This window comes from Lagenorhynchus albirostris, chromosome X, assembly GCF_949774975.1.
Source record: "Lagenorhynchus albirostris chromosome X, mLagAlb1.1, whole genome shotgun sequence".
Lineage (NCBI taxonomy): Eukaryota > Metazoa > Chordata > Mammalia > Artiodactyla > Delphinidae > Lagenorhynchus > Lagenorhynchus albirostris.
The window spans coordinates 35,391,006-35,418,468 of NC_083116.1; the positions used below are offsets into that span (position 1 = coordinate 35,391,006).

Here is a 27,463-nt window from a genome sequence, read left to right on the forward strand (position 1 = left end):
CGGGGCATGAAACCGCGTCCCCTGCATCGGCAGGCGGACTCTCAACCACTGCGCCACCAGGGACGCCCAGGAATACTTTTTTTTTTTTTTTAACAATTAGGGGATGTCCAAACGTGGAACAAGCTGCTTTACAGAGGGATGGGCTTTCCAGATTATCAGGATGATATTCCTGCACTGAGCGGGAGGGTAGATATAACCTCTAAAGTTTCTTCTAAATCTCAGATTCAACGATGCCCGACTCATTTGAAAGTTATGGACGTGGAAAAGATGGCTGATGAACCCAGACAAAACACCCTCCCTTGGTTTCAAAGCCCAAGTCCCACAATATGGGGCATACTTGCTTGAGAAATCTGTCACTCAGGAACCAAATCAGGTGCCAACATTGAGAGCCCTCATTCTCCCGGGTTCTGGTGTTTTGTGTTGCCCCCTACCTGTTGCTCAGTTTCCGTCTTGGCATAGAGGGCGAGAAGGCACAGAGGGAGTTGTGGTGCAGTGCCAAGGAGGAGGTCGTAGAGATCAGAGTTAAGAGAACTGCTCAGATCTGTTTCATGAAAATATTGGGGCCGGTGAGTAGGGCAAGCACACTTCTTTTCCTTCTAAGTCTCTCTTTCTCTCCCTCTGTCTCTCTCCTCAACTAGCCAGCAGCAGATTTGGCGCAGGGATGGGGCAGAGGGTGGTAATTTCAGGTCAAAGGTTACCGCCACATTGGTTGGGAGAGCTGGGGAATGAGACCATGGGAGTCCTCACCGTTTCTGAAAATTGAAACAAAAAAAACGACTTGAGAATCTAGTCCCTGGAACTGTGTCCCAGGGAATGTCTCAGGGAACAGGACCGTGATGGGGGTGTGGCATAGTATTCCCAGGGGCCTGAGTATCTCGCTGAAGCCCCTTGGTCGGCTGTTCAGCGCACACCCAGTTACGTGTTCTGCTTTTCACCTAACATCGCCAGGCAGACTCTTCACAGCCCCATTGCTAGAAATTAGGTTTCTTACAGCTGCCGTGCAATCAAACTCCATTCACTTTCCTCTTACTGCTCCCTTCTCTCTGCCCTTGGCCAGATGTAACCTGTTGCTTCACGAAGCAACCTTTTCTTGCCTGTGCCCCACCGTCTCCTCTTTCACACCCACCCACTCGCTGAAGTCCTCATCACCAGTGTAGATCCGTGTACAGGGCCGAGCCCACAAGAACTCTGCCAGCGCTTCAAGAGTTTTCTCTCCACGTCCTCTCTCGAGTCATGCTCAGGTCTGCACTATTAACTCTGGGACAGAAAAGTCAGAAATCTCTCAGACCCCTCCCTGAAAAGTCCTATTTCTCCTTGGAACAGAAAGAGCTTTGGAACGTGTTTTCCTGGGTTTTTCAGTTTGCTGGTGGGTGGGTCTGGAGTGGGCATCCCGTCTGCACATCTGGTAGGGGTGCTTTCCAGATTTTCCTCATGACTCTGGATCAGTTTCTGACTGCTAGGCGGGGCAAAGGCTCCTGAATTTTCTGCAAGGCACCTCCCCCTGTGAGCAGAGCTTGGTACAGCCCAAATAGTTTTCAGGTTAAGAAAGCCAGAATCTTTGTTCAGCCGCACTGACTGAACAGACTTTGTAGGGGTTACCTGGCTAAGAGCAGCGGCAGCGGCAGCGGCGGCAGCAGCAGCAGCAGCAACAAGGCTCCTTGGATAACTCAGGTGAGGAGAGAGGACATTCGCAAACTCATCCTGCAATTTTATTTGCTGGATAACTTAGAGTCTAAATGAAATGAAGGAACTTGCACTTTATAGGTAAACTCCACAGCTATCATTTTATGGTTTGCCTGGATAGAATGTGTGTGCGTAATAGCAGTTTGGAAACTTCGAAACTAATGGAATTTTGGATTGCTTATTTGGAGGGGGGGGGCAAGGGGTAATTGTGGTTGTCTGGCCATGAGACTTTTCTGGTGATATCTGCTAGGGTTTTGTTTTGTTTTGTTTTTTGGTCTCCTGTTACTTAAAATACCTGGTAAGGAAGGACAAACCTGGGAGGCGAGTGTGAGGGGGGGAGAATCCCCATTTTCAGGGCTTTATTCTAGCTTCTGCTGACCCGCAATTGTAGGCAAATTGTTGAAATGCAGGCAGAATCTTGGAGCCACACTGTGTGCAAAAGGTCTTTAAGCCCTGGAAGTGGGGTCCATAGGTGGTACACTGTTGCACAGGAGGGAATGGCAGCAGAGTCTGTCCTGTCTGCAGAGCCGGGATCTTCCTGTCCTGGTGACAGGTTGATCTTGGCTATTTCATGATCAGCCCCTGGCTGGCCTGGTTTTGTTTTTCTCTGATTCTTGCATTGGTGTAAACTTAGATTTGCAGCTGGGGGCTCTATCCGTCCCTACCGCAACTACATTGTTCTGGGGGCTTAGCTGGACTACTTGACCAGAGCAGGCTGGGGTGAGAACGCGGTGGCAAAAGGATTGGAGCATTGCACTTAAAAATTGGTTCTGAGGATTTGGAGCTTGAAATATGGTGACAAGCACATAGGAAAATTAAACAAATTCTGCCATCCTGACAGTCACTTCTGGCTTCAGGATAAAGCATCCTGGTTTGTAATTAATGTTTTTATTGAAATTTGACTAATGCCTCATTTGCTAATATTTGTTGTGAAATTAAAGACATTTTATAGTCTGAAGGAATTTAGGAAAAGATTCTACAGGGGACGGCTAATTAACTTGCATTCCTCTTGCAGTTTGTGTGTATGTGAGTGTGTGTGCACAGACGCGCATGTGCGTTTATGAATACTTTGGATTTGAATAGCATTCTTTATTTATCCTTAGAGTCCTTAGCAGGCGAGGCAGAAGTCTAAACACTTGTGTAGTCAGGAATAGGTTAAAAAGCAGGCTTTCCGTATCCTTGGGAGTTTTCAGTCCCTAAATTAAAAGCAGAAAAAGCCCCTTTGTGACCCCAAAACAGTGTTTCTTTGATTAGCCTTGATTTGAAATCATCTCACCTTCTGACAGCAATTCAAAAACAAAACTCCTAAGTGCATTCTTGTAAGAAGAGGACAATAAGAATTTTCTAAAGCAATGTCTTGAGGTTTTGTGTTGGCATGCTCCCCCAGCTTTTTTTTTTAATTGTGGTAAAACGAGTCAGGAGGTCCAGGTTTTAGTGCTAGCTCTGTCACTAACTGTGCAACCTTGGACAAGTCCCTTCACCTTCCTGTAAAAGCAAGGAATTGGACTAAGTGATCTATCTCTAAGAGTCCGTCCAATGTAACATTCTAGAAAAACTGGAATTAGATTTTCGCAGGGCTATAAAATTAGACTTATAGGATGGGCTTATTCCAGCCAAGAGGGAAAAATAAAAGGGGTAGTGGGGCAAGTCAGCCAAAATGGAGAGGTGGAAGAGAGAGGAGGTACTGAATGGCAGAGGGGCCATTTTATATTGGTCTTTCACATGTTTGTGTGTGTCTTACTTAAAGTATGTGATCAAATCTCCTCATTTTCCACTAAGGACAGAAAAGGGATTTAACTTGCTTAGAACGAGCGCTTCCTAATACTACTGCCCTATATTGGTCTTAACCTTAATAGTTAAAAAGCATGTTCACATTCCTAATTTTGTTAGATCTCCCCAATAACACCCTGAGGTGTATATGGGGCAGCCATTTTATTCCCATTGCTCTTATGGGGAAACTGAGGGACAGAGATGTTATCTACACTAAATGATGGTATTTGGGACTGGATCTCCTGACTATGTGTGCTCTTTTCATGATTTTGAATTGCTTTTCATTTTTTGATAGAGTTCTGCAACAATGGAATTAAAGGGAATTGTGCACTCTTTTTCTTGGAATTTCTTTGAACAGGGTCTTCTCTCTGGGCAGAGTAGATGTGTTCTATATAAGGCTGGATCAGAGGACTTTTGTGGTCCCTTTCGGACCTCAGAATATCTGGCCAACAATTTGAATCTGAAGAACCATACGTTCCTTGGTAGATGCATTCTCTAAGGTGTGGCCATGCTTCTACCTGTGTAGACGTGGAAAGCAACTCTTCTCTGGGTAAAATGTGGATGCTGAATTTTGATTACTTCTCCTTCTCCAAGCCCCGTTTCTCTCCTCACACCACCCCCAGGGGTGAGGATAGAGACCCCCGACTGTGGTGAAAGTGGCCGCTACGTCATGCCGGGGCAGAGTTAAGTCTTCTGTATTCACTTTGCTCTGCAAACTCCCAATTGCTTTGACGTCCGATTTTGCCCCAAGTAGAATACAAGGGGGAAACTGGGGAAAAGGAGAAACCAGCCACGAACAACACTCTCGGGGGCCCTGTTCTTTCCCTCTCTTCCCCTTAAATGCCGTCCCCTGCCCTCCCACTCACCGCAATGGAAAGCAGGTTGTAAACCACAGACTGGATTTCCTCTTATCAGATCATAATTCTCTTGAGTAAACTGAGGCAGATTTCATTTTTAAGAGCAAAATCTGGTTTCTACTCTAAGGCTGACCCACAGGCAAAGAACAAGTGATTTTCCTCTTAAGACTTTGTCCAGCTTCCCAAACTTTCTAGTCCGGTGAGTAGCAAAAGCCCCCTCTCCTAACTGTGGCCTCGTGTTCCACGTGGCAGGCTCCCTCAACTTTCCCTGGCAACTCCTAACTCACCACAGCCTGGAGCCACCCCTCCCACGAGCTTTGGTTCACATGGCCTTCTTCATTCTCTCTGGATGAAGGATCCCCACTCAAACAGTACTTCTTAAGACCATTGTCTCAATACAAAACTGCACACTCTTTTTCACCCAACCACCCATAATACTAGCCCTCAGGACACAAGGTCCCCCTTCTTAAATGTGCATGTTCCCTTTGTTAGCTGGAGGCCTTCTTTGGTTGATACTCAAAACCCCAGCTTTGCTTCTGTTTACTGACTTTCCTATATGTGGTCTTTAACCGAAAGGCTCTCTTGTCTTCACAGCTGGGTACAGTAAGATAGCAAAGAAGGAACGTTCCCTTCTCCACTCTCCTATACCCTGACAGGGCAAGTTGTTGATGACAAACCCAAGACAAATTTCTGAGTTTCCAAAAGTTTTCTGAGACTTAACTGATGAACCCTGAGATGTGAAGTGTTTGGATTCTCCCATGCTCATCAAACCGTGGAAATAAAGAACCTTTTCAATATCTACCACGGCAATGAATTCTAGGCAGAATGCCTCCAAGTTAGGTATCATGTTTGCTTTGGAGGGTTTTCCTCATTTGAGCTAAAAAAAAAAATCCCTTCTTTAAGAAGGCAGTGAGCAAAAGAAGCAGTGTGGTGTGATAGAAAGCTGTACACTACATCGGGTGTTAACACAGACCAGGCTTTGAGTCAGCTCCGCCATTTTCTAGCTGCCCCTTGTCTGAGCTGCCGTTTCTGGAGATACAAAATGAAGGGCACAGATAACATCTACAAAACGTGGCTGCCATGAAGGGAACATGAGCTGAAATGCACCCTTCAAACAATAAATTGCTACACAAACATTCATTTTCTACATAAGACATTCATCCATTCCACAACTATTTCCTGAACAGTGGCTGGGTACCTAGCTCTGTGCCAGGCAGTGCGAGGGCTTACAGTGTGTACCTTGTACTTATGGAGCCCTTTCTGCTTATTCGAAACACCTGTACACTAACCAGCTCATTAGGGAGAGCCACAGTGTAAGGAGGGCAAGATAAATAACCCCACTCCCCTGTTGAGAAAATTGAGGCACAAAGAAACCAAGGGCACAGCAAATGGAATATAGTTTTCTGCTACCTAGTCAGAAATCGGGGGCAATTCTACTCTGCAAGTCCGACGGGGTGTGGGACTGCAATTGTACTCTAACGAATGCCTGTCAAAGTTGAGGCTATTGCTCGCTATTCCTTATTTTCTGTGTGCCCCCAAAATGCGTGTGCCCTCACCCGAAAAGCTTGAATTATCTGCACCAGCTGTACATTCTGTCTCTGATAAAGTCGACTGGAATCATACCGGTTTTGAAAATCAAACTTGATTTTCTTCTCAATTGATGCTGTTTCTATCTGTAGACAGGCCTCTTTATATAATAGGGATTCCCTTTGCAGGCATTTGACTAGGTAACAAGGTAGACTGGCAGCAGCAGCGGGCCTTCCCAAGAACAGGAAATGCTCACTTATCCAAAATGTTCAGGAACTAGGAGGCTCTGGGAAACTAAATATCCTAATTGTCCCAGACGATCCCCCATTTGCAGTCCCCAGCCTCTGGCAATCCACCCAACCTTCCAGGAAAAGCAAGAGGCACGGTAGGATTTGTTGTAAGTTTGAGCACATGTAAAAATTGGGGTCCATTTGTAAAAGGCCCCAGAAAGGAGCCTGGGCATACATTCAGATTGGCTCTGATGCTGCTTAATGGAAAACTATTACTGATACTGTCCACGACTTCAAACACAGTGAAATACACGTTAATATTTAAAACCCGTGGACAGACTTAAATCTGATGACTGAAAGCATTTCAGTACTTGCAGTTTCCTGTAGCCTTCCGTTTGAAAAACAATTGCCAATAAACGAGGCTATGGAAAAACTGGTTATTTCCAGCTTCTTATTCCTTGGATTCAGAGAAAGGGTAAGTTTGTTTACATATATTGTAGGTTGCAAATAACATCGAATTAAATTTTTTTATGGTTTTCAAATGGGGAGACTTCTTTACCAGTAAGGCATTTCAATGTAATACTAAAGGAACAGGAAGTAAGATAGTAGACAGGTCTGATTAATATTACACTTTTTATAAACTAGCAACTGCCTCATTATTAACTGAGTTTTGAGCTGTGTTACCTACACAGATATTCTTTAAAGTGCTAATTAATTAGCCTTTTTTTTCAAATTTCATCCATTTTTTAGCAGACACTCTGACCTTAGCCAGATTTTTTGTTTCAACCCTCATGTAATCATAGAATATAGACACCGTTATCCTTAAAATATATTTTTGATATACTTGGTGCATATAGATTTTCCAGCCCCCTTCTATTTACCATTGACTGTCATCAGAAGATCATTAAAATCATTACAAATCTATCTTTGTGAATCAAGCAAAGTCATTGAAAACCCTATTATCACCCCAAAGCTGTTTAAAATCAAATTTACCTTTCAAATTATCCTCATAAAAACCAGTTGTCAGGGGCATTTGAGTGTGGGGCACTCTGATAGACATTGCCTGAAGAGCCACTATATTAATTCTCTGTATAGCCATGTGAGAGTTGTTTCGTTGTGTTTTTTTTTAAGAAAAGAAAGCAACAGTGTATTGACATGGGCTAAGAATCCACCCAATTGGTGTAACTGAATTTCGGAGTCTGCCTTTTATGGTGGGCCGATGATTGCACACTAGACTTTGAAGAAGACGGACACATACAATCTTTCTATCTTTCCTTGTCTTCGGAGGCCATCTGCTGAGCTCTGTTTCTTGCATTAGTCTTCCTGGCCAGTAATAAAAACGCAAACCTCTTTAATGATAAAAGGGAAGGAATTGTGTAAAAGGGCTTGTTAGAAGTGAAAGGGGCTGCTTCTCTCCTCAAGCACAAAGTGTGTGGCCCTTCAGGGCACCAAATTATTCTGAATGTAGTAAAGCGATTTTCCCCCTTTCTCTTCAAATTTAGCATTTTTCTGTGCTTGAACTCCTCCCTGCCAGTGGAAGATGGAAGATTGCCCTTTAAATTATAATGACTCACGTTTAACTAGCAATCTTAACGTTTATTATCTATTTTTCCAATAAGATTGTTAAGGCCCATATTACCCCATTTGGCAGATGAGGAAACTGAGACCCAGAAATGGTTTAGATGCCTTATCCCAACCCCCAAACGATTTGCTGCAGACCCTGGGCCCTTCTTTCCCCGAAAATGGTGACTTTTCCTTTAAAGCTAAAACTGAGGTGCCCAGCTCTGGGAATAAATCACTGGGATGACAACTGTTTGTCTAATCTCAGGGAATCTTTAAAAGACTTGAGAACCTCTTCCTTCAATAACAACAATTTTCTCATTCTAGACATAGTTTGACATTATGGGTCCTCCTCTGAAGCTCTTCAAAAACCAGAAGTACCAGGAACTGAAGCAGGAATGCATCAGGGATGGTAGACTTTTCTGTGATCCAACCTTTTTGCCTGAGAATGATTCACTTTTCTACAACCGACTGCTTCCTGGGAAGGTGGTGTGGAAACGTCCCCAGGTAACTTTGTTGTTTCAATTTCTGTTTCCCTCTTGATCTCTTTCATCATAAATCTACTTGGTCCACTATTTCACTCACACAGCCCACTGCGTATAGACCAGTTTAGCAGACAACTTTATTTATTTTTTTATAGCATAATATCCTTTTTATATTTTTAGAGCACAGCAAAATTAAGAGGAAGGTATAGAGATCTCCCATGTATTCCCTGCCCCCAGACATACAGAGCCTCTCCCATTATCAAATGCCCCCTCTCAGCGTGGTACCTCTGTTACAACTGGTGAATTTACACTGACGCATCATAATCACACAAAGTTCATAATTTACATTAGAGTTCACTCCTAGTGTTGTACATTCTATGGGTTTGGACAAATGTATAATGACATATAACCATAATTATGGTATCCGAATATTTTCACTGCCCTAAGAATTCCCAGCAGACAGCTTTAAAATGGGAAGTTTTATGGATTTGTGCTTCTGGTTCTAACTTGAGGAATCTTGAATTTTAGTCACATTTTATCAGATTTAGTAATTTAGAAAGAACAAAAAAGAGATATACCATGCTTGTTTTCTTTTGGAAGTTCATTTGAGTAAATATGGTAACTCAGAAAGCAACTATACTCTTGTTTCTTTACTGAGTTACCTATGACAGCAACTTCAAGATAATCTCAGACCATTGAAGAGAAAAACTTATATGGTGAGCATAAATGAAATAAACTCAACAAGATGGAGTTTGAGTTGGGGGAGGGAGACTTCTTTGCTGCTCTTTGGATACCATCGTCTGTATTCTCCCACAATTAGCAAAGTGGGATCCAAGTAAGATCGTATATCTTTCACCGCCTATTCATAGTTACTATGGTTCTCTGTGGAACATCTGTATGTTGTGTCTCTAAAGCAAGTCTCAGAAGCCCTTTACAAGTCCTACATGAGTGGGAGGTCAATGTACAAAATGATAGGATGTTGGAATCTGGAGAATAAACAGTAACCTGGTTATATCTAAAGGGTATGACTAGATAGAAGGATATTCAACCTGGGCTCCTTCCCAAAGTGGGTGACCAGGTATATAAGCCACTAAGGGCTGTTATGAAATGCAAATTCTTGGACTTTCACCATATCCTGAAAACCTTCTGATCCTATTTCACGATGTACCTTTTTTATGCACTATTAACCATCTCAGTCAGCAACTCAAGGTTTGCTTTCTTCAATGAACAATTTCCACAGCTTGAACTCCTGAAGGGAGTTCTTACAAGAGCTACTTCGGTTTATGTAGGTTGCCACCAGGGGGTGCCAAGATACATGGGTCGCGTCAAGGCTCTTGTTTTCTATGTGACTCAGAGGGCATGTCTCCATTTTTGCCCATAAAGTATGATAGTTGCTGAGAATATAAGAGCTGCAGAAGTTCTCTCCATCAGAAGGAAGATGACACTGCTGCTCAGTTTCTGTGCCTCCAGTCGTTGACATCCCTGTAGATCACTGACCTGCAATACAAATCTGGAAAACAAATGCATGGAGAAAATAGAAATATGCTGCTTGGGAGCCACTCTTCTGAATGGATGGTGATAATGAGGGCCGCCACTCTTTGTTGATGGTTGGCTATGAAAGAAAGGAGATCGATAGGGCAGAAGTAGCTGAAAAGAAGGCAGGGAATCGAGGGAGGTTTTCTGGGGGAGGGTGTCTTTTACAAATAGGACAGACTTGAACATATGTATAGGCTAAGGAGGAGATAGTAAAGGAGAGGTTAAAGACACAGAAGAAAGAAGGAATAATGGATGGGGGTGAGGTCCTGGACGAGGTGGCAGGAGATCTGACGGGCAGTAAAATCGCAAGCCAACATGAAGCCATTCTCCTGATGTGAACCAAGCCGACAGTGCTTCCTGTATTGGCCCGCCTTTAGACACATCCTCCCTCCCCCATCTTGGCTCAGTCCTTTGTCCTTTGCCTTCATCTTCCAAATTCTGTGGATTGAGTCCTAGATGAATTAGCAGGGAAGGAAAAAAACTTAGTAACCACTGCAATAATCCATCTTGCCTCTGAGGCAACCGATACCCCTTCCAAGGTGAGGGAGTGTCAGAAAGAGAGAGTGAATGGGGTAGAACAAGGCAGAAGCATTTAGGGCATGCCTACTATGGGCCCAGATACTGTGTTTGGAGTTTTCTATACATTTTTTCATTTCATCCTAATTTGCTATAGCTTAGTAAGGTAGGTATCTTTAAAAACCACTTTGATGTAATTCTTTTATCCTGGTGTGAAAAATAAAGGTAGATACTATGTTCATTTTATTGATGAGGAAACTGTGTCTCAGAGGGAAGGTAAGAATTTTCCCAGGGTCAGACTACTAACAAGCTGGGATTTGAATCCAGGTTTGACTCCAAAGCCTGTATTAGTTTTTACTCTACCATGCTGCCATGTCAGGGAGATAGATTTGCTCGTGTCTCTTTTGGTAAAATAGGTAGCTTCCCTCCAGTAAGTTCTCACATTCCCCCTCACTGTGTCGATGCTGTACACCCATTAATTGATCCAGACTCTCCCTTTTGAGAGCATACTCTGAGCTTAGTCTTAATTAGGCCCAAAGAGAGAGTCAGTTGAGAAGCATTCATCGAGCGCTTACTCTATGCCAGCCTCTGTGCAAGATACAGACGAGGCCTGGGGTGAGGGATTCCCATTCCAGCTGACGAGATGGATATTGAGCTATCGAAGAGTTAAATAAGAAATTACTGCTACACAGAGGAAATGCTATTTTCAGGCATATAGCCAGTAAATCATAGAGGGTTTTGAAGAAAAGGAGATCACGGTGGATTGGAGCAGTTGGGGCGGGGGACTCTTGTGGGGAGTAGGGGGAAAAACAAGGTTCCGGACCACCATCTGAGTCTCTTCCAAAAGCCGGAGATTCCTCTCCAGCCAGAGTGGAGGCCAAGCCTAGGGGCAAGAACCACGTCAAAGTTCTCTGGCCTCCCATCAGGAAAGCCAAGAGACGGCCTCTCTAAATTGGCTCAGGAAGACCAGATGGGTCGTTGGACTCACCTGCCTCATGGGCAAGGTTGAGATCCTCATCTTCAGGGAAGCTTACAGACATCTTGCCCCTTGGCATGCCACCTCGCCTCATACTCAAACAGGGTTCGTTTCTGAAGTCTCTAAAATGGAAGAAGCACGATTAACCAGATATTTTCTGTCTCTTTCCCTCCTGGGTTGCAAAGCCTCCGTGTCTGTAAACACCACTAATCAAACCAACCAACTGCGGTCCAGCGCCACCATCCCAGGGCAGGATCGAGCTCCCCTCTTCCCACTTGCCACTTCCCTGCTGCACCCTAAGGAGCCGCTTTAGAGAGGCAGGGATTATGAGAGTGTTTTGCAATTGTTCAGTGCCGCTTCATCTGCCCATACCTTTCAGGGGAAGATCCTTCCCCTTAACACCTCCATTGGTCCAATGACCCCAGCTACCGGCCTAGCTTCCTGGGTACACAGCTATATTGCCTGATACCTGTCCTCCTGGGCTTTCCTGTCCTCCTGGACCTTCAACATATAAAGTCTTAGCAGATTCTAAGAGCTGAGTTCCCCTGAGTTACAGTGTGATCCTAAGACGGCAGGTAGGATTTTTAGGCTGAAATCTAGCCACCAAATTCCCACAGAAAATCTCTTCTCCAGCGACTCTCCCCTCCTACCCGCCTCTGGCTTTTTTCCTGACTGAGTCGTACCCAGCTACAATCGTGTCTTCGAGTCAGACACAGCTCTTCTCCTGCTGAAATGGAGCAAGGCCTTTCGGGGATTGCACAGCCAGCTGTGGAGGAAGCCAGGGCACCTGCACAAGATCTGGCAGCTCTCCTGGTCAAGTTCTGAGTTCAGCCTCCACTACCATGGCCCTTGCCCAGGTCTTTTCACTACCTTGGGTGAGAAGAGGCCGATGAGGTTCTGGATTAAAGCAAAGGTGGGAGGAATGGGAGGGATCGGTTGAGAGGGGACATTAGAAGCAGAGAGAGATTGCATATGAGGGACCCCATTAAAGGAGGAAATATTTCTCTCTTTGTGCGAATAGAAATTTCCAACACCCAGCTGAATGGGACACCTCTGTAGAGTAGTTTTGGCCTAGACTGTTCATGAATTTCTTTTTCTTCCCAGAGATCATGTGCCTCCACGTGAATGGTCCTAAGTGTTTTTCTCTGTTGACACAATCAAAAAGAGTTGAATAGGCCAATACTCTTGCCATCTGTCCTATTTATTTTAGATTCTGGATTTAAAAAACGCTAGCAGCTTTATCGAAGTACAATTTATACACCATAAAATTCAGCTGCTTTAAGTATACAAAGCAATGATTTTTTAAAATAAATTTACCGAGTTGTGCAAACATCACCACAATCCAGTTTTAGACCAGTTGCATCATCCCAATACAACCCCTTGTACACATTTGCAGGGAGTAAACCCCTCCTCCCCCCGTCGCAGGCAACCAGTAATGTACTTTCGGTTTCTGTCTAGATTCGCTTATTCTGGACATTTCACTTAAAATGGAATCATAAAAGTAACTGGCTTCTTGAGATTAGCATGGTTTTCAAGGACCATCCATGTGGCAGCATGTATGTTTCTTTTTATCGCTGAACTGTATTCCATTGCACGGATATATACATTTTTCCCAATAAAGCAGTTTGGGATTTACACCTGGAGTCCCCTTGCAGAAGTCTGAAGGTTTAAAGAAGAAGATAATTCTGTAGTGACTTGCTTGTCCAGTTTGGAAGTGGAAGTTGGGCTTAAGATATTATTCTATGGTTCCATATTGAGTTTTCCTTGGAGGGGTTAGGAAGGAAGAAAATGTTTTACCAATGACAAGATCGTCATGCAGAAGCAAAACTCCCCAGCAAGTAAAGTCGACTCCTTGTGCAGGTGGTTCAACATCGGTCCCTGAGCCGAGGTCCACCTATAAATGCCGTGTCTGGAGATGGTACAATTTTCTAAGGATAAGATAATGGTTGCTTGGACTAGCTGATAAAGCCCTCAGGCCCTGGATGGCAGCCCTGGGCCTTCTGGGACGACTTAGAGCCTTGGACTTAGTCCTAATGTACCTACTGCAGGGCTGGCCTCACTTGTAAGTGTCCACACTGTCCTCATCCCCATGGGACTGCTAGACTGCCCATAGCACTTTTGAAATGCCTCCACTCTTCCGGCTGCTGGTTTTCTAGGCAGCCTTTCATTTTACTGTGGTTCTTGAGGTTTACCCTGGACCTCAATGTTTATTGTCAGCAAATTTCACCTGTGTAAAAAAAAAAACTTGCTAAATATGTGGATGTGGTAGGTGCGAAGAGAGCCACATAGAGTGACATGCGTGGGGCTCCAAGGCTTATAACTGTATGCCTCCCTCCCCCCACCCAGAGGTCTCTGGGAAAGGAGATGAGGTAAGGACAATAGGAGGATCTCTCAATGCTCAGCTAAGAGAACATACTTCCTAGAGATGCTGCTTTGCTTGTATCAGTAGAAGGCTTTGGCTCAGGGATAGGGGTCTGCAGAGACCATTCCTGGATTTACTCTTGGTGCTTGACTTCCTAGTTGTGTGTTTTCCCCCAAGAAATTATTTTGCCTTGACAAACAGCCCAGTTTAAGGATCACATCGACTAGGCCAACACAGCTGGGAACCATTAGAGGTTCAGCAATCTTCCCTACCTCTCAAGCCACCCAAATATGTGACTATGTGAGCTGTGACTTCTCCTCCAACTCCACTCCCTACCATTTCAGCAGAGCTTGGGCTGAAATGTCCCATCTGCACTCTGCATCCCAGCTTTGACTTACAGGAAAATGTCTCCAGCCTTGCTTCCTTACCCCCGCAGGAATTATAGCCAGTTGTCTAAATCTAGGGGAAAATTCAATAAATATCCATTTCATTGTTTTCAAATTTGTCACCAAAAAGTCCATTTGGCTGTTAGATTTGCATTGGCTCATTACCCTTTACCCTTTCTACCTCCTTAGCTATTTCTAGTCTTTCACTTCCTTAAAGAGGTAAAAAAAAAATGTGGCTTAATAAAAATGTTCTCCCGCGCTTCACATCACGGTGCTGACATACATAAGAGTTTGATTCATATTTAGTGGATGAAACTGAGGAGATTAAAGCACATTGGTGATATCTAGCCTAGAACCAAAAGCTAAGACATGAGTTAAGCCAGTCTTCCAGAATGATGGAGAGCTTGTAGGTGAGCATTAAGCAAAGAGACATAAAACACTGGGATGGATGACTGAGACAATGAGTTGCATCTCCACCCCTGAAGAGCTTCACAGTATTATCCTTTGCATGGTGACCATTGATCAACTTAAAGGCAAAAGGATGAACCAGCTGATGTCTAGAGGTTCCTTCTCTAACTGAAGAACCTAAAACTTTAGTCCTAGGTCTACTAACTAGCTAAATGACAGGAGAGGCAAGTTACTGCCCTTCTCTGAGCCTGTTTCCTCATTTGTAAAATAAACAGGTTGACTAAATAGTCTCTAAATTCCTTCCAGATTTGACAGTCTATGGACTGTTAACTCATTTTTAAAAACACATTGTTAAATAGCCAGCTATCATGTATGAAGAGTGGTGAAGTAAAACTGGGGCATGGGCCAGTTTATGAGAGGAAATGGAAAATAAGGTGTTTTTTTTGCCCAAATGTATATTCTCCCATGATTACACACAGCTTTACACACACACACACACACACACACACACACACACTCTCTCTCTCTCTATATATATATATACATATATATATACACATATATATATATATATATATATATATAATCACATTCATGTTAGTCGACAGGAGAATAATTATCCAGTTCCTCAATTTGAGTTCTGTTTCCATGTCTTTTTGCTTATTTACATGATCCTTTAGGTCTTAAATAGAAGTTGACATGCCAAAAGTGTTTCCTGAGCCTAGATCCCTGCTGTGAATTAAAGCCTTGTGGAAAATCAAGACACTTTAATGTAACTCCAACCACTAATAACTCTACATAAAACCAGCAAATAATTTGCCTTAATAATCTAAAAACACACTTTTCCACATATCGATGTTCACTTTATTGTTTTTTCATGCTTGGAAACTATTATATGCATCATCTAAGTCCCAGAAATCACTGTATAACTTTACATCTTGCTACAAATAAAATGGTAACGCCTGACTCAGAAAGGGAAAACTGTATTTCGTCTCATCTTAGAAAGGGCAAAGAAACAATCAGAAGAGAAAGGATATCAGGACTGAATCCACCCAACACACCTGCTTTATGTTCAATAAATGAAAAAACAGGCAGCTCCCAACGCATGAAAAAATTTAGTAAGATAGAAGTCTTCTACTAAGACAAAAAAGTAATGAGACACCAGACATGCATCTAAAAAAAAAAAAAAAAAAAAAAAAGACCAGAAAACCAAAGCTGACGGCAACCCACCTAACTCTCCTTTTGGCAAAGGAATGACCAATTAATCTTCAGTTTGGACTTGTCCTTGCCCAGAATGCCTATTCCTTTCCAGAGTTATTTTGGCTTTTAAAGAATATATGGAATGTTTCATTCTGTAGACCAGACCCTTCATCAAGGAGAATTATGTCCATTAAAAAAAAGAGGTTTGAGAACCAGAAAAATATAGCTGTCTCTATTTAATAATTTTTTAAAGGATATATGTCTAGATTTTCTTTCCATTTGAGACTAGGATTTATTTCTGCTGGGTAAGCAAAATGTCAAGGTACTGGCCAACGGCCTCCTCCACGAAGCTGTCTCCATCTACCCAAGACTTCATTGGTATTTCCTGCCTTTGAACTCTGCAAGGGCTGATACTCTGAGTCACGCAAACGTGTCTTCAATTATATGGTGTCATGTATGTGACTATACCTCTGTCCATGACTGTCTCTCTACTCCTTACGCCTCCATCCCTCTCCCTTGTCCAACTGCTAACTCTAGTCATTCTTAAGCCTTCAGCGTGAACATTACCACCACTATTCAAATTATTTTGTCTACCACCAGGGATATTTTGGGGATCCTTCCTTTAGGCACTGATTATACTTTGAAAATTCCTCCATTACATTGTGCTGGAATTGTATTATTTGGGCCTCATTTTCCTACTTGCAGTGGGAATGGCACAGCTAATGATATGTTGGGGAAAGACACACACATACGCCTCAAACAAATACTTGCCCCACTCTGTCCAGGTTCTGAACATCCCCTGTGGGAAAAGAGTATCTGTTGAAGTGCTCCTAGACACGGTCTATTACCTCCTGCTGTTAGTGCTGCTGCCATCTGTATTCATCCAAAGATGTGGGGAAATCTTGTTGCATGGACACCGCTGTTGCCTTTGCTTTATGTTAGGAAAGGGCTTCATGTATAAGGTCTCCTAACTCATTTTTCTGGAGAGGGAGAAGCATTAATGTCCACCTCTATCAGGCCTTGTCTTTTAAGTGCAATCACCCATCTGAGCACAGGCGCTTCAGAAAATCTCATCCTGGCAAATAGGTTCAGAATGTAATGTGCTAATCCCTCGTTCTCTCTTTACAAACTCACTGCTGCAGTGAAAACTCTCTAAACCTCAATGATGGCTATGTCTGAGGGCTCCCATCAGCACGTCTCATCCTGTCTCAGTTGCATCCTCTCCTTCCATTCCTCCTGCCGCCTTCCCACGTGACCCTTTTTCCTGTGTCTTGATGAGCTACTGCTTTGTGTTTGTTTCCACAACCCCCCAACCTTTCCTTTCTCCTACCTGTGGAAGTCCTGGTAATCTTTCCACCTTACCTCATCTGTGAAGTCTGTCCTGCCTAGCTGGGCTCACACTGACCCGTGGGGAACATTTCCCAGGCTCTTAGAACCAACTGTTGTATCCACAGGACATCTGCGATGACCCCCGTCTGATTGTGGGCAATATCAGTAACCACCAGCTGACCCAAGGGAGACTGGGGCACAAGCCAATGGTCTCTGCGTTTTCCTGTCTGGCTGTTCAGGAGTCTCACTGGACAAAGGTACTGACCTCACTCGGTTTCCACCTTCTTGTCTTCTTTAGTAACTTTAGGAAAAGTCAGCTCGTAACTGTCTCAGATTGTTTAATCCCTGAAGTCAGAAGTATTAATGATTGAAGGTGATTTCCCTCAATTTTATTATGAGAATTTTCACAAATACAGAAAGTTGAAAGAATTTTACAGTCAACACCCATTTACTCACCTAGATTCTACCATTAACATTTTACTCTATTTGCTTTGTCGCACATATTAGGTGATCTTTTGTCACTTGCAGTACTTTGACTCAGTAGCTCTGCATACTTGCATTCTCAGTACCTACTGGGGTAAAAAGCCACTGGGGGCCAGGAAGTCACTGACAGATGTGAACAAAAGAAAAGGTGAGAAAGGTGGAACTAGATCCTTGAAAAGGTTCTAATAAATTATAAGAGTACAAAAATCCCTTTGGCATTTAGGCAGAGTTCAAGGCAATGAAGTGTTGACCTGGGAAAAATTAGAGCATTTTCTTCAGAAAATAACAATTTTCGAAGATGAATGTGTAATTGTATTTAAAAAGGAGACTTTCCCAAATATAATTTTATTCAAGGTGTGAATAAAATCTATAGTCTATAGAATCTGCACGAACTCTCTAGGATGGACCTTTAAAAACTGAAAGCACAGGGGACCTTGTGTTTTGATTGATTTTGCTTTTTAAAATGCCTTTGTTTATGTGGTTAAGTATGCAACCACGAATATGTTTGTGTAGACAGTCTCTCATGATCGAGTTTGTAGATTAACTGTGGTAAATAATTTAACCCATAACTTGCTGCCCCCAGTCACCCTGTGTGTATTCAGGGCAAGCATGGTAATACTGTCCTCAGCAAAACTGAACTGGGGGAGCAAAAACTGCAGAAAAAAATGCCCTACCAGGGACTTCCTACCTAGACCCAAACCAAGTGTATTTGGTGTGCTTCCTGTTGCCACGTGGGATTTGTCAGAAGTCAGTCGTAATCTCAATATTTGGATATGGTCTGGTGAATAACAGTTGATTGAATGTTCTTATACTTCCAGACAATTCCCAACCATAAGGAACAGGAATGGGACCCTCGAAAACTAGATAAATATGCTGGGATATTTCGCTTCCGTTTCTGGCATTTTGGAGAATGGACCGAGGTGGTGATTGATGACTTGCTGCCCACCATCAATGGAGATCTCGTTTTCTCCTTCTCCACCTCCATGAATGAGTTTTGGAATGCTCTGTTGGAAAAAGCTTATGCCAAGTAAGGAGGGGGGTTGGCCAGTCAGCGGTCAGGCTACACAAGGAAAGGAAGGTCACATTCATCCTTGGGAACTCATGCTCTCCCAGCTTAGCCTTGGGCTTTAAATTGGGTAGGATATCAATCAGATCCAAGGCATTGCTTTGGACCTGGGAATGGCCCTCCCTAATTCCAGATGAGAAAGAAATCAGCTGTCCCAGTTTCCATTAAGCCCTTACTGCTCCCAGGTGCCCTCTTCCTGCTGCTGATCTACAGATCACATGGCATTATGGCCGCAGATTTTCTCCTTGTCTAATATTTACCTGTAGAAAGAAGTTTCTGCATGGACCGTCCTAGATAACATAGCCTAAACCTAGAAATGTGACTATATTCTCAAAATATCTCTCATTTTGTACCTAGAGGAAAGCTAGCCGGTAAAGGCTGGCTGGGCAAGGACTGTTTTAACTTGGGGGGACAAGATGTCCTTGACCTGGAAAAATACTTTTACAAAGATAACTTTGCATATTTGCCCCCAGGCTGCTTGGGTGTTATGAAGCCCTCGATGGTCTGACCACTACTGATGTCATCGTGGACTTCACTGGTACATTGGCTGAAACTGTTGACATGCAGAAGGGAAGATACACTGAGCTCGTTGAGGAGAAGTACAAGCTGTTTGGAGAACTGTACAAAACATTTACCAAAGGAGGTCTGATCTGTTGCTCCATTGAGGTTTGTACTCACCAAAACCACTCTTCGCTCACTTCCGGCAGAGGAGACCATGACATTTAGTGGAGAGCATCACCCTTACCCTGGAGATCCAGGACAAGTCATTATGAAACTCAGAAAGCTAACGATAGGCACTGAGCCCTGGCGCAGAGGCTAAGGAGCTTTAACCTATTTTCCTTTTGTACCAGTCATCCCGCTGGAGGCCGATGTAGCATCCGAGCTGATGTAAATAGTCTCTGCTAATGATTCCTCCTGCCTCTGCTCCTGGGTGTGGCGGTTATAGCTCAAAGAATTTGCTCAAAGAATTAACCAACCCCAACCCCAACAAATTTCAATGCTCTTCATATCAATGTACTACCGTGGGTCATTTGAATTGTTTGAGTTGTTATATTAAATTCTTTATTTCCTTTCCTTGGCTTGCTTTGTGTCAAGTTAGGCGGCAGGATCAAATTTCTATCTGCATAAGAGAACTAGTTTCAACCATACTCGGGTAAACCAGTCAAAGAAGAGGAAGAGCCAAGCCTTGGATCTCCCAATTCTTGTGCCCTTATGTATCTTTCTTTGCTCTCAGTTTCCCAATCAGGAAGAACAAGAAGTCGAAACTGATTGGGGTCTACTGAAGGGCCATACGTACACCATGACTGATATTCGCAAGATTCGTCTTGGAGAAAGACTCGTGGAGGTCTTCAGTACGGAGAAGCTGTACATGATTCGTCTGAGGAACCCCTTGGGAAGACAAGAATGGAGTGGGCCGTGGAGTGAGATGTGAGTGGCTTTCCACTTTGATTGCTGCATCCCCAAAGCCCTATACGTTCTCCCAATCCCATCCCTCCAGACTGCTAGCGGGCTGTCAATACTTAGTGACATCTGTGGGTCCTTCTCGGACATGGGGCCTGTGACTTAGCTGGTGGTGAGACAAAACTGTCCCAGTCCTCATGTATTCTGTTCCTTTGGCATCCTGCTTACTGTAGGAAGTCAATGGCAAACATAATGGCTTATCCCTTTGTTCATTTGCCTTTAGTTCTGAAGAGTGGCAGCAACTGACTGCAGCAGATCGCAAGAACCTGGGGCTTGTTATGTCTGATGATGGAGAGTTTTGGTGAGTAGAGGTTTTCTGTGCTAAAGGGAATTGGGGCTTCCACATGGAACTGCAGGGGTAGGTATTAAGTATCATCTTCATCTCTTTCCTTCCATTCAGGATGAGCCTGGAGGACTTTTGCCGCAACTTCCATGAACTGAATGTCTGCCGCAATGTGAACAACCCTATTTTCGGCCGCAAGGAGCTGGAATCGGTGGTGGGATGCTGGACTGTGGATGACGATCCGCTGATGAACCGTTCAGGAGGCTGCTATAACAACCGTGATACCTTCCTGCAGAATCCCCAGGTTTAAATCAAATTCTTTTTCTTTGCCTTCAAGTTATCAAGGCAATAGGAAGCCAGGTCTCACCTTGGAGTATTTCTTTGACATCAGTTCTCCCATTTGCAGCTATTGTGTAATATTCATCAACCAAGATGCATAGGGATTGGCTCAGATGCCTGTAAAGCAGACTGTGTCTCTTTGTAGAGACATGACTTGGTGACATTATCAAATCCAAGCCATCTCCTCTGTGCCTCTCTCCTGACCATATTGCTGGGTATGCTTTGACACTCCCTGCTTCCTTGTGATGGTCCCACATTAGAGAGAAAGGACCTGCTCCCTGACGTTTTCTCAATTCTTTTCATTTCTTTACTGCCTAATTGCTCTCTTGGGTACGCATTTACTATATGTGTCCTCTTTCTCATGCAGGTGATTCTTCTGAACCCCATCATTAGGCCTCCCTTTTCTCATCTAGAATACCAGGTCATTCTTCTCAGGATTTGAATCGCTACCCTGCCAATGACCCCGTTCCATCCATCTCCCATTACAATGCTTTTCCAGATGACACATTAGAGGTCAAGCCCAGGCACACCCCAAAGCAAAAAATCCGAACATCCAAAGCCTGAACCTATAATAACCTTGATGGTTTTATCTGCAAATGTGCTGATAAGCTAACCACAGGAGACAAGACTTCTGACTATATTGCAGCCTTCCACGAGTGTGTCTTTTCTTTCCATGAGCTTCATTGGCCAGCCACTTTGAAGGACACTAAAGCTGGTGGGCTGATTTACTTAACTCATAGTTCTCTCCATTCCTTCCACCTTAATTGCCCCTAAAGAAAAGAAAGCTCCTATTGCCACCCCCCTTCATTTACAGCCCTAGAAATGCTTTAACTATCAGGAACATATACCAAACTGAGGAAATGGGCTTTTTGGCTTCACTGTTTAAGTGTCTGTGCAGGATGAACTGACGGGGGCCTCGTGAGCGCATGTTTCTGCATCTGTTTCCTGTTTCTTTTCTCTTTTTTTTAGGCATTACAACTTTTATTATAATACACTGTTCCCTGGGTCATTAAAAAAAAAGTATCTGTTTCCTGTTTCTTGGTGGGAGGTTTGGGGGAGAGCGAGAGAAATCTGATGTCTTTTAGTCTTACTTCCCAATGGCACCATGATTCCGCAGATGATGTTTGGGAAGTCTCTAGAAAAGGACTGCAGCATCCTTAAAATGGTGATAGCAAAACATCAATTCACCAAGGAAATGGATCCGGCCCCTTCCACAAGTCACACATCTGGGCTGGCAATAGGAGGCTAGCCTTGGGGAATGCTGCAGTGTCAGGTTAAGTCAAGCAAGGATGCTTTCTGTCTTTGTCGATTCTCAAATTTTCCTGTGTACAGCTTTTAAAAACAAGGGGACAGTTTATAAGATTTAAAAAATTTCTATGTATTTATTTATTTTCGGCTGCGTTGGGTCTTCGTTGCTGTGTGCGGGCTTTCTCTAGCTGCGGCGAGCTGGGGCTACTCTTCTTTGTGGTGCGCGGGCTTCTCATTGCGGTGGCATCTCTTGTTGCGGAGCACGGGCTCTAGGCATGCGGGCTTCAGTAGTTGTGGCTCGCGGGCTGTAGAGCGCAGGCTCAGTAGTTGTGGCACACGGGCCCAGTTGCTCCATGGAATGTGGGATCTTCCCAGACCAGGGCTCGAACCCGTGTCCCCTACATTGGCAGGCGGATTCTTAACCACTGTGCCACCAGGGAAGCCCACAAGGGGACAATTTTAAAAAACCCAAGATCCTACCAAGAACTTATTAAAACAAAGCATACCCCCTTTGGCATCAAAGGCCTAGGTATGAAGTTGGCTCTCTCAACACATGCTGAATGCCATAGGGAGAAGCAAACATTAGGATCTGCATTTAGCAAGTCAATGGCGAAGCCCAGAACATGACCCAGGTCTCTGCTTCGCAAGGTAGAGTTTTCTTCCCTGAAATTTGAGCTGGCTCATCTGAAACAGAAGTGCTAACTAAGCTCCTTGCTGGCCTCTTTCCCTTAGTACATCTTCACTGTGCCCGAGGATGGGCACAAGGTCATCATGTCTCTGCAGCAAAAAGACCTGCGCACTTACCGCCGCATGGGAAGACCCGACAATTACATCATCGGCTTTGAGCTCTTCAAGGTAAGAATGGGCCTTTGGAGCAGAGAGAATGATGGCAAACAGTGTCAAAATTAGGACGGCTTGGGGTTAGGGGAATCAAGAAAGGTCGAGGGATAAAGAAAGTAGAAGAGCTAGGCTCTTCAAACGCAAAAACTATGATCTGAGCGCAATAGAGCATCTCCTTCTCTTGCATTTCCAGGTGGAGATGAATCGCAAATTCCGCCTCCACCACCTGTACATCCAGGAGCGTGCGGGGACCTCCACTTACATTGACACGCGCACCGTGTTTCTGAGCAAGTACCTGAAGAAGGGCAACTACGTGCTTGTCCCAACTATGTTCCAGCATGGCCGCACCAGCGAGTTTCTCTTGAGAATCTTCTCTGAAGTGCCCGTCCAGCTCAGGTGCCGTTTCCTTGGCCAGCCCTGCCAACTCCCATTCTGTGCTTTGCCTCCAGTCCTAACCCTCTTGGCCCTCTCCCCCTAGGTGGACACTCAAAGGGACAACTTATGCAAGTCAGATTTAACCGCAGTGATGGCAGGAGAAAGATTTCTCAAAGTGGTGTGGGTTGTGAGAAGTTCCCTGCGGAGGTCAGAGCTTCAGCGCTTTGAGCTGCCATTTAAGGAGAACAGGCCTATAGCCTAAGCTTTTCCACTTATATTTTATCTTCTGTTCTCTGGCTGACTCTTCTCTTAAACAGCTGGCATTCCTCACTGCTCCTCTATTACGTTCTGAGTGCTGGGTCACCAAAGCTACCTTTTCACCCCAGCCCTGCCTACTCTGATCTTTATCTGCTGGGCCTTAAAGCAAGGGGAAAGGAAAACATACTCATAAAATATAAGCCATGTCGGAGGAGGAATGGGCTAGGTCACTTGGCATTTCGTGTTTTTCAACAACAGGGTCTGCTTTGGCGAGCCTATCCCCTCATCAAAGGGCCTTCGTCATGGATGACGTGTCTTCTTTTTGATGTTCCAGGGAGCTGACTCTGGACATGCCCAAGATGTCCTGCTGGAATCTGGCTCGTGGCTACCCCAAGGTTGTCACCCAGATCACAGTGCACAGTGCCGAGGGCCTGGAGAAGTATGCCAATGAAAGTAAGAACTGCAGGGGTGTCTGGGAAAGCAAAATCAGTTTCATTTATTGCATATATGGTTAGAAAAGATGGTCACACATGATTCTCTCCAGTGGCGTTTTCCGTGTAGAAAAGTCAGAATGGCTGTCAACCGTGGTAGGAAAATGGGATATATATAAACAACAAGGGCCTACTCTATAGCACAGGGAACTATATTCAATATCCTGTGATAAACCATAATGGAAAAGAATATTTTAAAAAGAATGTATATGTGTATAACTGAATCACTTTGCTGTACAGCAGAAATTAACACCATGTTGTAAATCAACTGTACTTCAATTAAAAAAAAGAGAAAATGGGATATAAAAGTCTTGGGGCAAGGGCCTATCTAATATTCATTTCTATATCCCTATATAAAGTATAGAAAAGAAAAGGGAAATAGGAACCAAAGTCCTAGGTCATTCTAGTACCCAGGTGTGATGCTAAAAGTCCCAGAATAGACTTAGTGAAATAGTGTCTTGACTAGCTAGAAAGAGGACTTTTAATCACTGTGTTAAAAATAAATGTTACTTTGTTCCAGCTGTAAACCCATATTTGGTCATCAAGTGTGGAAAGGAGGAAGTCCGTTCTCCTGTCCAAAAGAATACTGTTCATGCCATTTTTGACACCCAGGCCATTTTCTACAGAAGGACCACTGACATTCCTATTATAGTGCAGGTAAGGATGTGAACAGGGACCCTCACGTGGCTCATATTCAGTACCAGATACTGGATGATCCCAAGTGCCTCACAGATGTCTAGGATATGGAGCAAGGCTTATCCTGTTTTGTTTGTTTGTTTGTTTTGGGGTTTTTTTGCGGTACGCGGGCCTCTCACTGCTGTGGCCTCTCCCGCTGCGGAACACAGGCTCCGGACGCGCAGGCTCAGCGGCCACGGCCCACGGGCCCAGCCGCTCCGCGGCATGTGGGATCTTCCCGGACCGGGGCACGAACCCGCGTCCCCTGCATCGGCAGGCGGACTCTCAACCACTGCGCCACCAGGGAAGCCCTATCCTGGTTTTTTGTCTGTTTGTTTTGTACTGGAAGACACCTCCCACCAGGCACAATCACTGGCTTCCTCATGAATCTCCATCCTAAATCTCCTCTCCTCTGTTCTTTCATTGTGGGCAGAAGCCCGCATGCTGGCAGACACACATGTTAACACAGGTACTGTAAATCCCATGTGGGGAAGTATATGCCAATTCACATGACCCTCGCCCTGCTGCTCAGAATGGAGCACTGTGGTTTGGCCGTTTTTCTGACTTAATGCTTCTGACCAGCTGCCTTTCGGCGGCCATCTCATAGATCAGGGTTGATTCTGAACTCTGACTGGTGGCTTTGCGTCTCTCCTCTTTGAGGTACTTTCCCCTTAGCCAGAGAGGTATCAGGAAATACAGTCCCTTGGTTTTTAAACAGACTTTTCAAAGCCCGGCATTAGGTTCTAGATGCCACTCGGCAAAGTCCAATGTTACAGGGGGTTGCTCATCTTCACTTTCTTGACTTGTCTCTCCAGGTCTGGAACAGACGAAAGTTCTGTGATCAGTTCTTGGGGCAGGTCACTCTGGATGCTGACCCCAGTGACTGCCGTGATCTGAAGTCCCTGTACCTGCGTAAGAAGGGTGGCCCAACTGCCAAAGTTAAACAAGGCCACATCAGCTTCAAGGTTATTTCCAGTGATGATCTCACTGAGCTCTAAATCTCCAGCTCCCGGGAATCCTGACAGAGCTTTCCCATCCTTTTATTTTCTGTCAGATGCTAGATCTTATCTAGGATTCATAATCTTTTGAAAGAAAGAAATTCACAGTAATTAACTTTGCCTTTCTTCTGATAAGTTCCCCATACCTCCCCATCCGAGTAGCGTAAGTAGCTACGTAACCTATATACCTCCAGCAGCTGGACAGGGGGAGGTGACAGTCCTATCTGGAGATCAGACAGATGTTGGCCAAGGAAAGATGTCTGGGGCTTCCGGGGGTGAGATTCATGCAGGACAACGACAACAGCCTGGATACCCTACCGATGTCTTAGCTGTTTTCAGGTGCCCAAAATGTCTCCCCTGTAGGGCATGTTGAGGAAGGCGGAGGGGTGATCAAGGCCAAGCAGGTCTAGCCTGACATCCCAGCTCCTGACTGAACACTACAGGTGTCCCAGCAGCCTTTTACCCAGCAGCCACAGCCTGTTTATACATCCCCAGCCCTTACCGCCGGCACCGCCATCACCACCACCACCAACCACCACCTCTGGAAAGTGTAGTCCTGCCCTGACCCAAGTCACCCCCCACGGTAGGTTTTACCTTCATGTTGAGGAAGCTTCCTAGGTGCTTAATCAAGAGCTGGAGTTCCGTGAGGCTCAGACAGTGGGAAGGGCCCGAGCTCCAGCTGCATGGAAGCCAGCTGTGTGCCACAAGAGGGAAAAGTGGAAGAAGCTGCAGTGGGAGACAAAGCCTCGGTCCCCCACGCATCCACACACACCTACACTCACACACGCGCACGTGGGCGCGCACGAACTACCGTTCAGGCAGTCAGCGGGCAAGAGGAAGGATGAATGAGGACCACGCAGGATAAAAGGACGAGAGACTCCATCCAGGCGTAGTCTCGCCAGTTTGGGGCCCCTGACTGCAAATGTGAAACCTCCTGCTGCTGCTAGGTTTACAAACAAGCCCGTTGTCCTGTGCCTCCTAATATCATTGGTACGGAAGACCCCATCTGGGGGGCTTGAGACCCCTCAGGCTTTTCTCCCAGTTGGGAGCGTTCACTCCCTGGGGGTGTTTGTTTGCCCTCTTGTTTTTTCAGTCCTTCTATAGAATTTTCTCTAGAGTCAGTCATTCTGAAATGTTCTTCCCTCCATCTCCTCTATCAACATTCTACCCCTCCTTCAAGGCCCAGCATAAATGCCACCTCCTCCATGAAGCCTTTCCCCATCCCCCAAGCTCCACCTCCTAGAATATTTCAACGCTTCTGCAATGATGAATAAAATGACATAGTTGTAGTATACTTAGTCTAGTCCAGCACGCGATCATTTAAAAAATTTTGTAGTTTTCTTAGCTCGCTCCTTTTCCTACCATGTTTTTCAGTCTAACTTCTGCAGTGCCTTCACCACACTGCCTTACATAATCCAAACCACAATAAAGTTCACGTTTAATAAATTGACCAGTCTTGACTTGATTTGGTGGTACAGGAGAGATGGCAAGAGTGGCTGTCTGCTGAGACTCCTTTGCGAGCGGTTAGAGGTGGGGGTGGGAGGAGGGGTACTTCCTGCAACCGGAGCCCAGGCTTAAGTCTGATGGACGCAGAGCCCTTGGCTGTATTCATCCAGGTGGGGGAGGGGCTGGTAGAATGGAGAGGGGGTCCTTTTCTAGTCCATATTTAGGGGTATTTGTGTGATATCAGGGGTTACATGATTTTGAAACCCCTCTGAGATTGGACTCAAGGCCAAAGCTACAGTGGCCAGATCGTTCAAGGGCAGGCCTTCCAACAGGAGACGATACCATCCTCCCTCCCACCATATCCCTGAGAGCAGAATGGATGTGAAGACTTCATTCACTTGCTTCCACACTTAATTTGTCATCTGCCCATTTTAGGGTTAGGCTAGGAGGGAAACTCCTCTCCTTTTTCCTTGAGCTCTTCCTCCTGACAGGACAGGATGCCCAGACAGGGGAGGCATCTCCAAGCTCAGCAGAACTGACCTCAAGCACAGTCCTCATTCCCTGTCCCTGCAATACTAAGCCAGAACACACTAGAGATGACATCTTAAAGACAGGCATTTAGATGTGGTAGAACTTTTTCAGAAATGAAGTCTCTGATACAGATAATGTAATAGT

The 27,463-nt window shown here is 44.7% G+C and overlaps 1 protein-coding gene across 1 annotated transcript; it reads left to right on the forward strand.

The window, feature by feature from the left end:
- The first annotated feature begins 1,548 nt into the window (after window positions 1-1,548).
- Window positions 1,549-26,792, forward strand: CAPN6 (calpain 6). Its single transcript, XM_060137163.1, has 13 exons — window positions 1,549-1,671; window positions 7,955-8,134; window positions 16,951-17,082; window positions 18,127-18,335; window positions 18,848-19,040; window positions 19,609-19,802; window positions 20,059-20,136; window positions 20,236-20,422; window positions 22,438-22,560; window positions 22,739-22,941; window positions 23,513-23,631; window positions 24,190-24,326; window positions 25,160-26,792. Exons 2-13 carry the CDS (start codon window positions 7,970-7,972, stop codon window positions 25,340-25,342), a joined length of 1,923 nt encoding a protein of 640 aa, XP_059993146.1. The 5' UTR covers window positions 1,549-1,671; window positions 7,955-7,969; the 3' UTR covers window positions 25,343-26,792.
- Window positions 26,793-27,463: the final 671 nt, after the last annotated feature.

What these genes read in the sequence shown, in the direction of transcription:
- CAPN6 (XM_060137163.1), top strand. Translation starts at nt 7,970, where the DNA reads ATGGGTCCTCCTCTGAAGCTCTTCAAAAACCAGAAGTACCAGGAACTG. An exon ending in TGATCTGTTGCTCCATTGAG is followed by an intron (nt 19,041 to 19,608) that starts GTTTGTACTCAC and finishes CTTTGCTCTCAG; the next exon opens with TTTCCCAATCAGGAAGAACA. An exon ending in GAAGTGCCCGTCCAGCTCAG is followed by an intron (nt 22,942 to 23,512) that starts GTGCCGTTTCCT and finishes TTGATGTTCCAG; the next exon opens with GGAGCTGACTCTGGACATGC.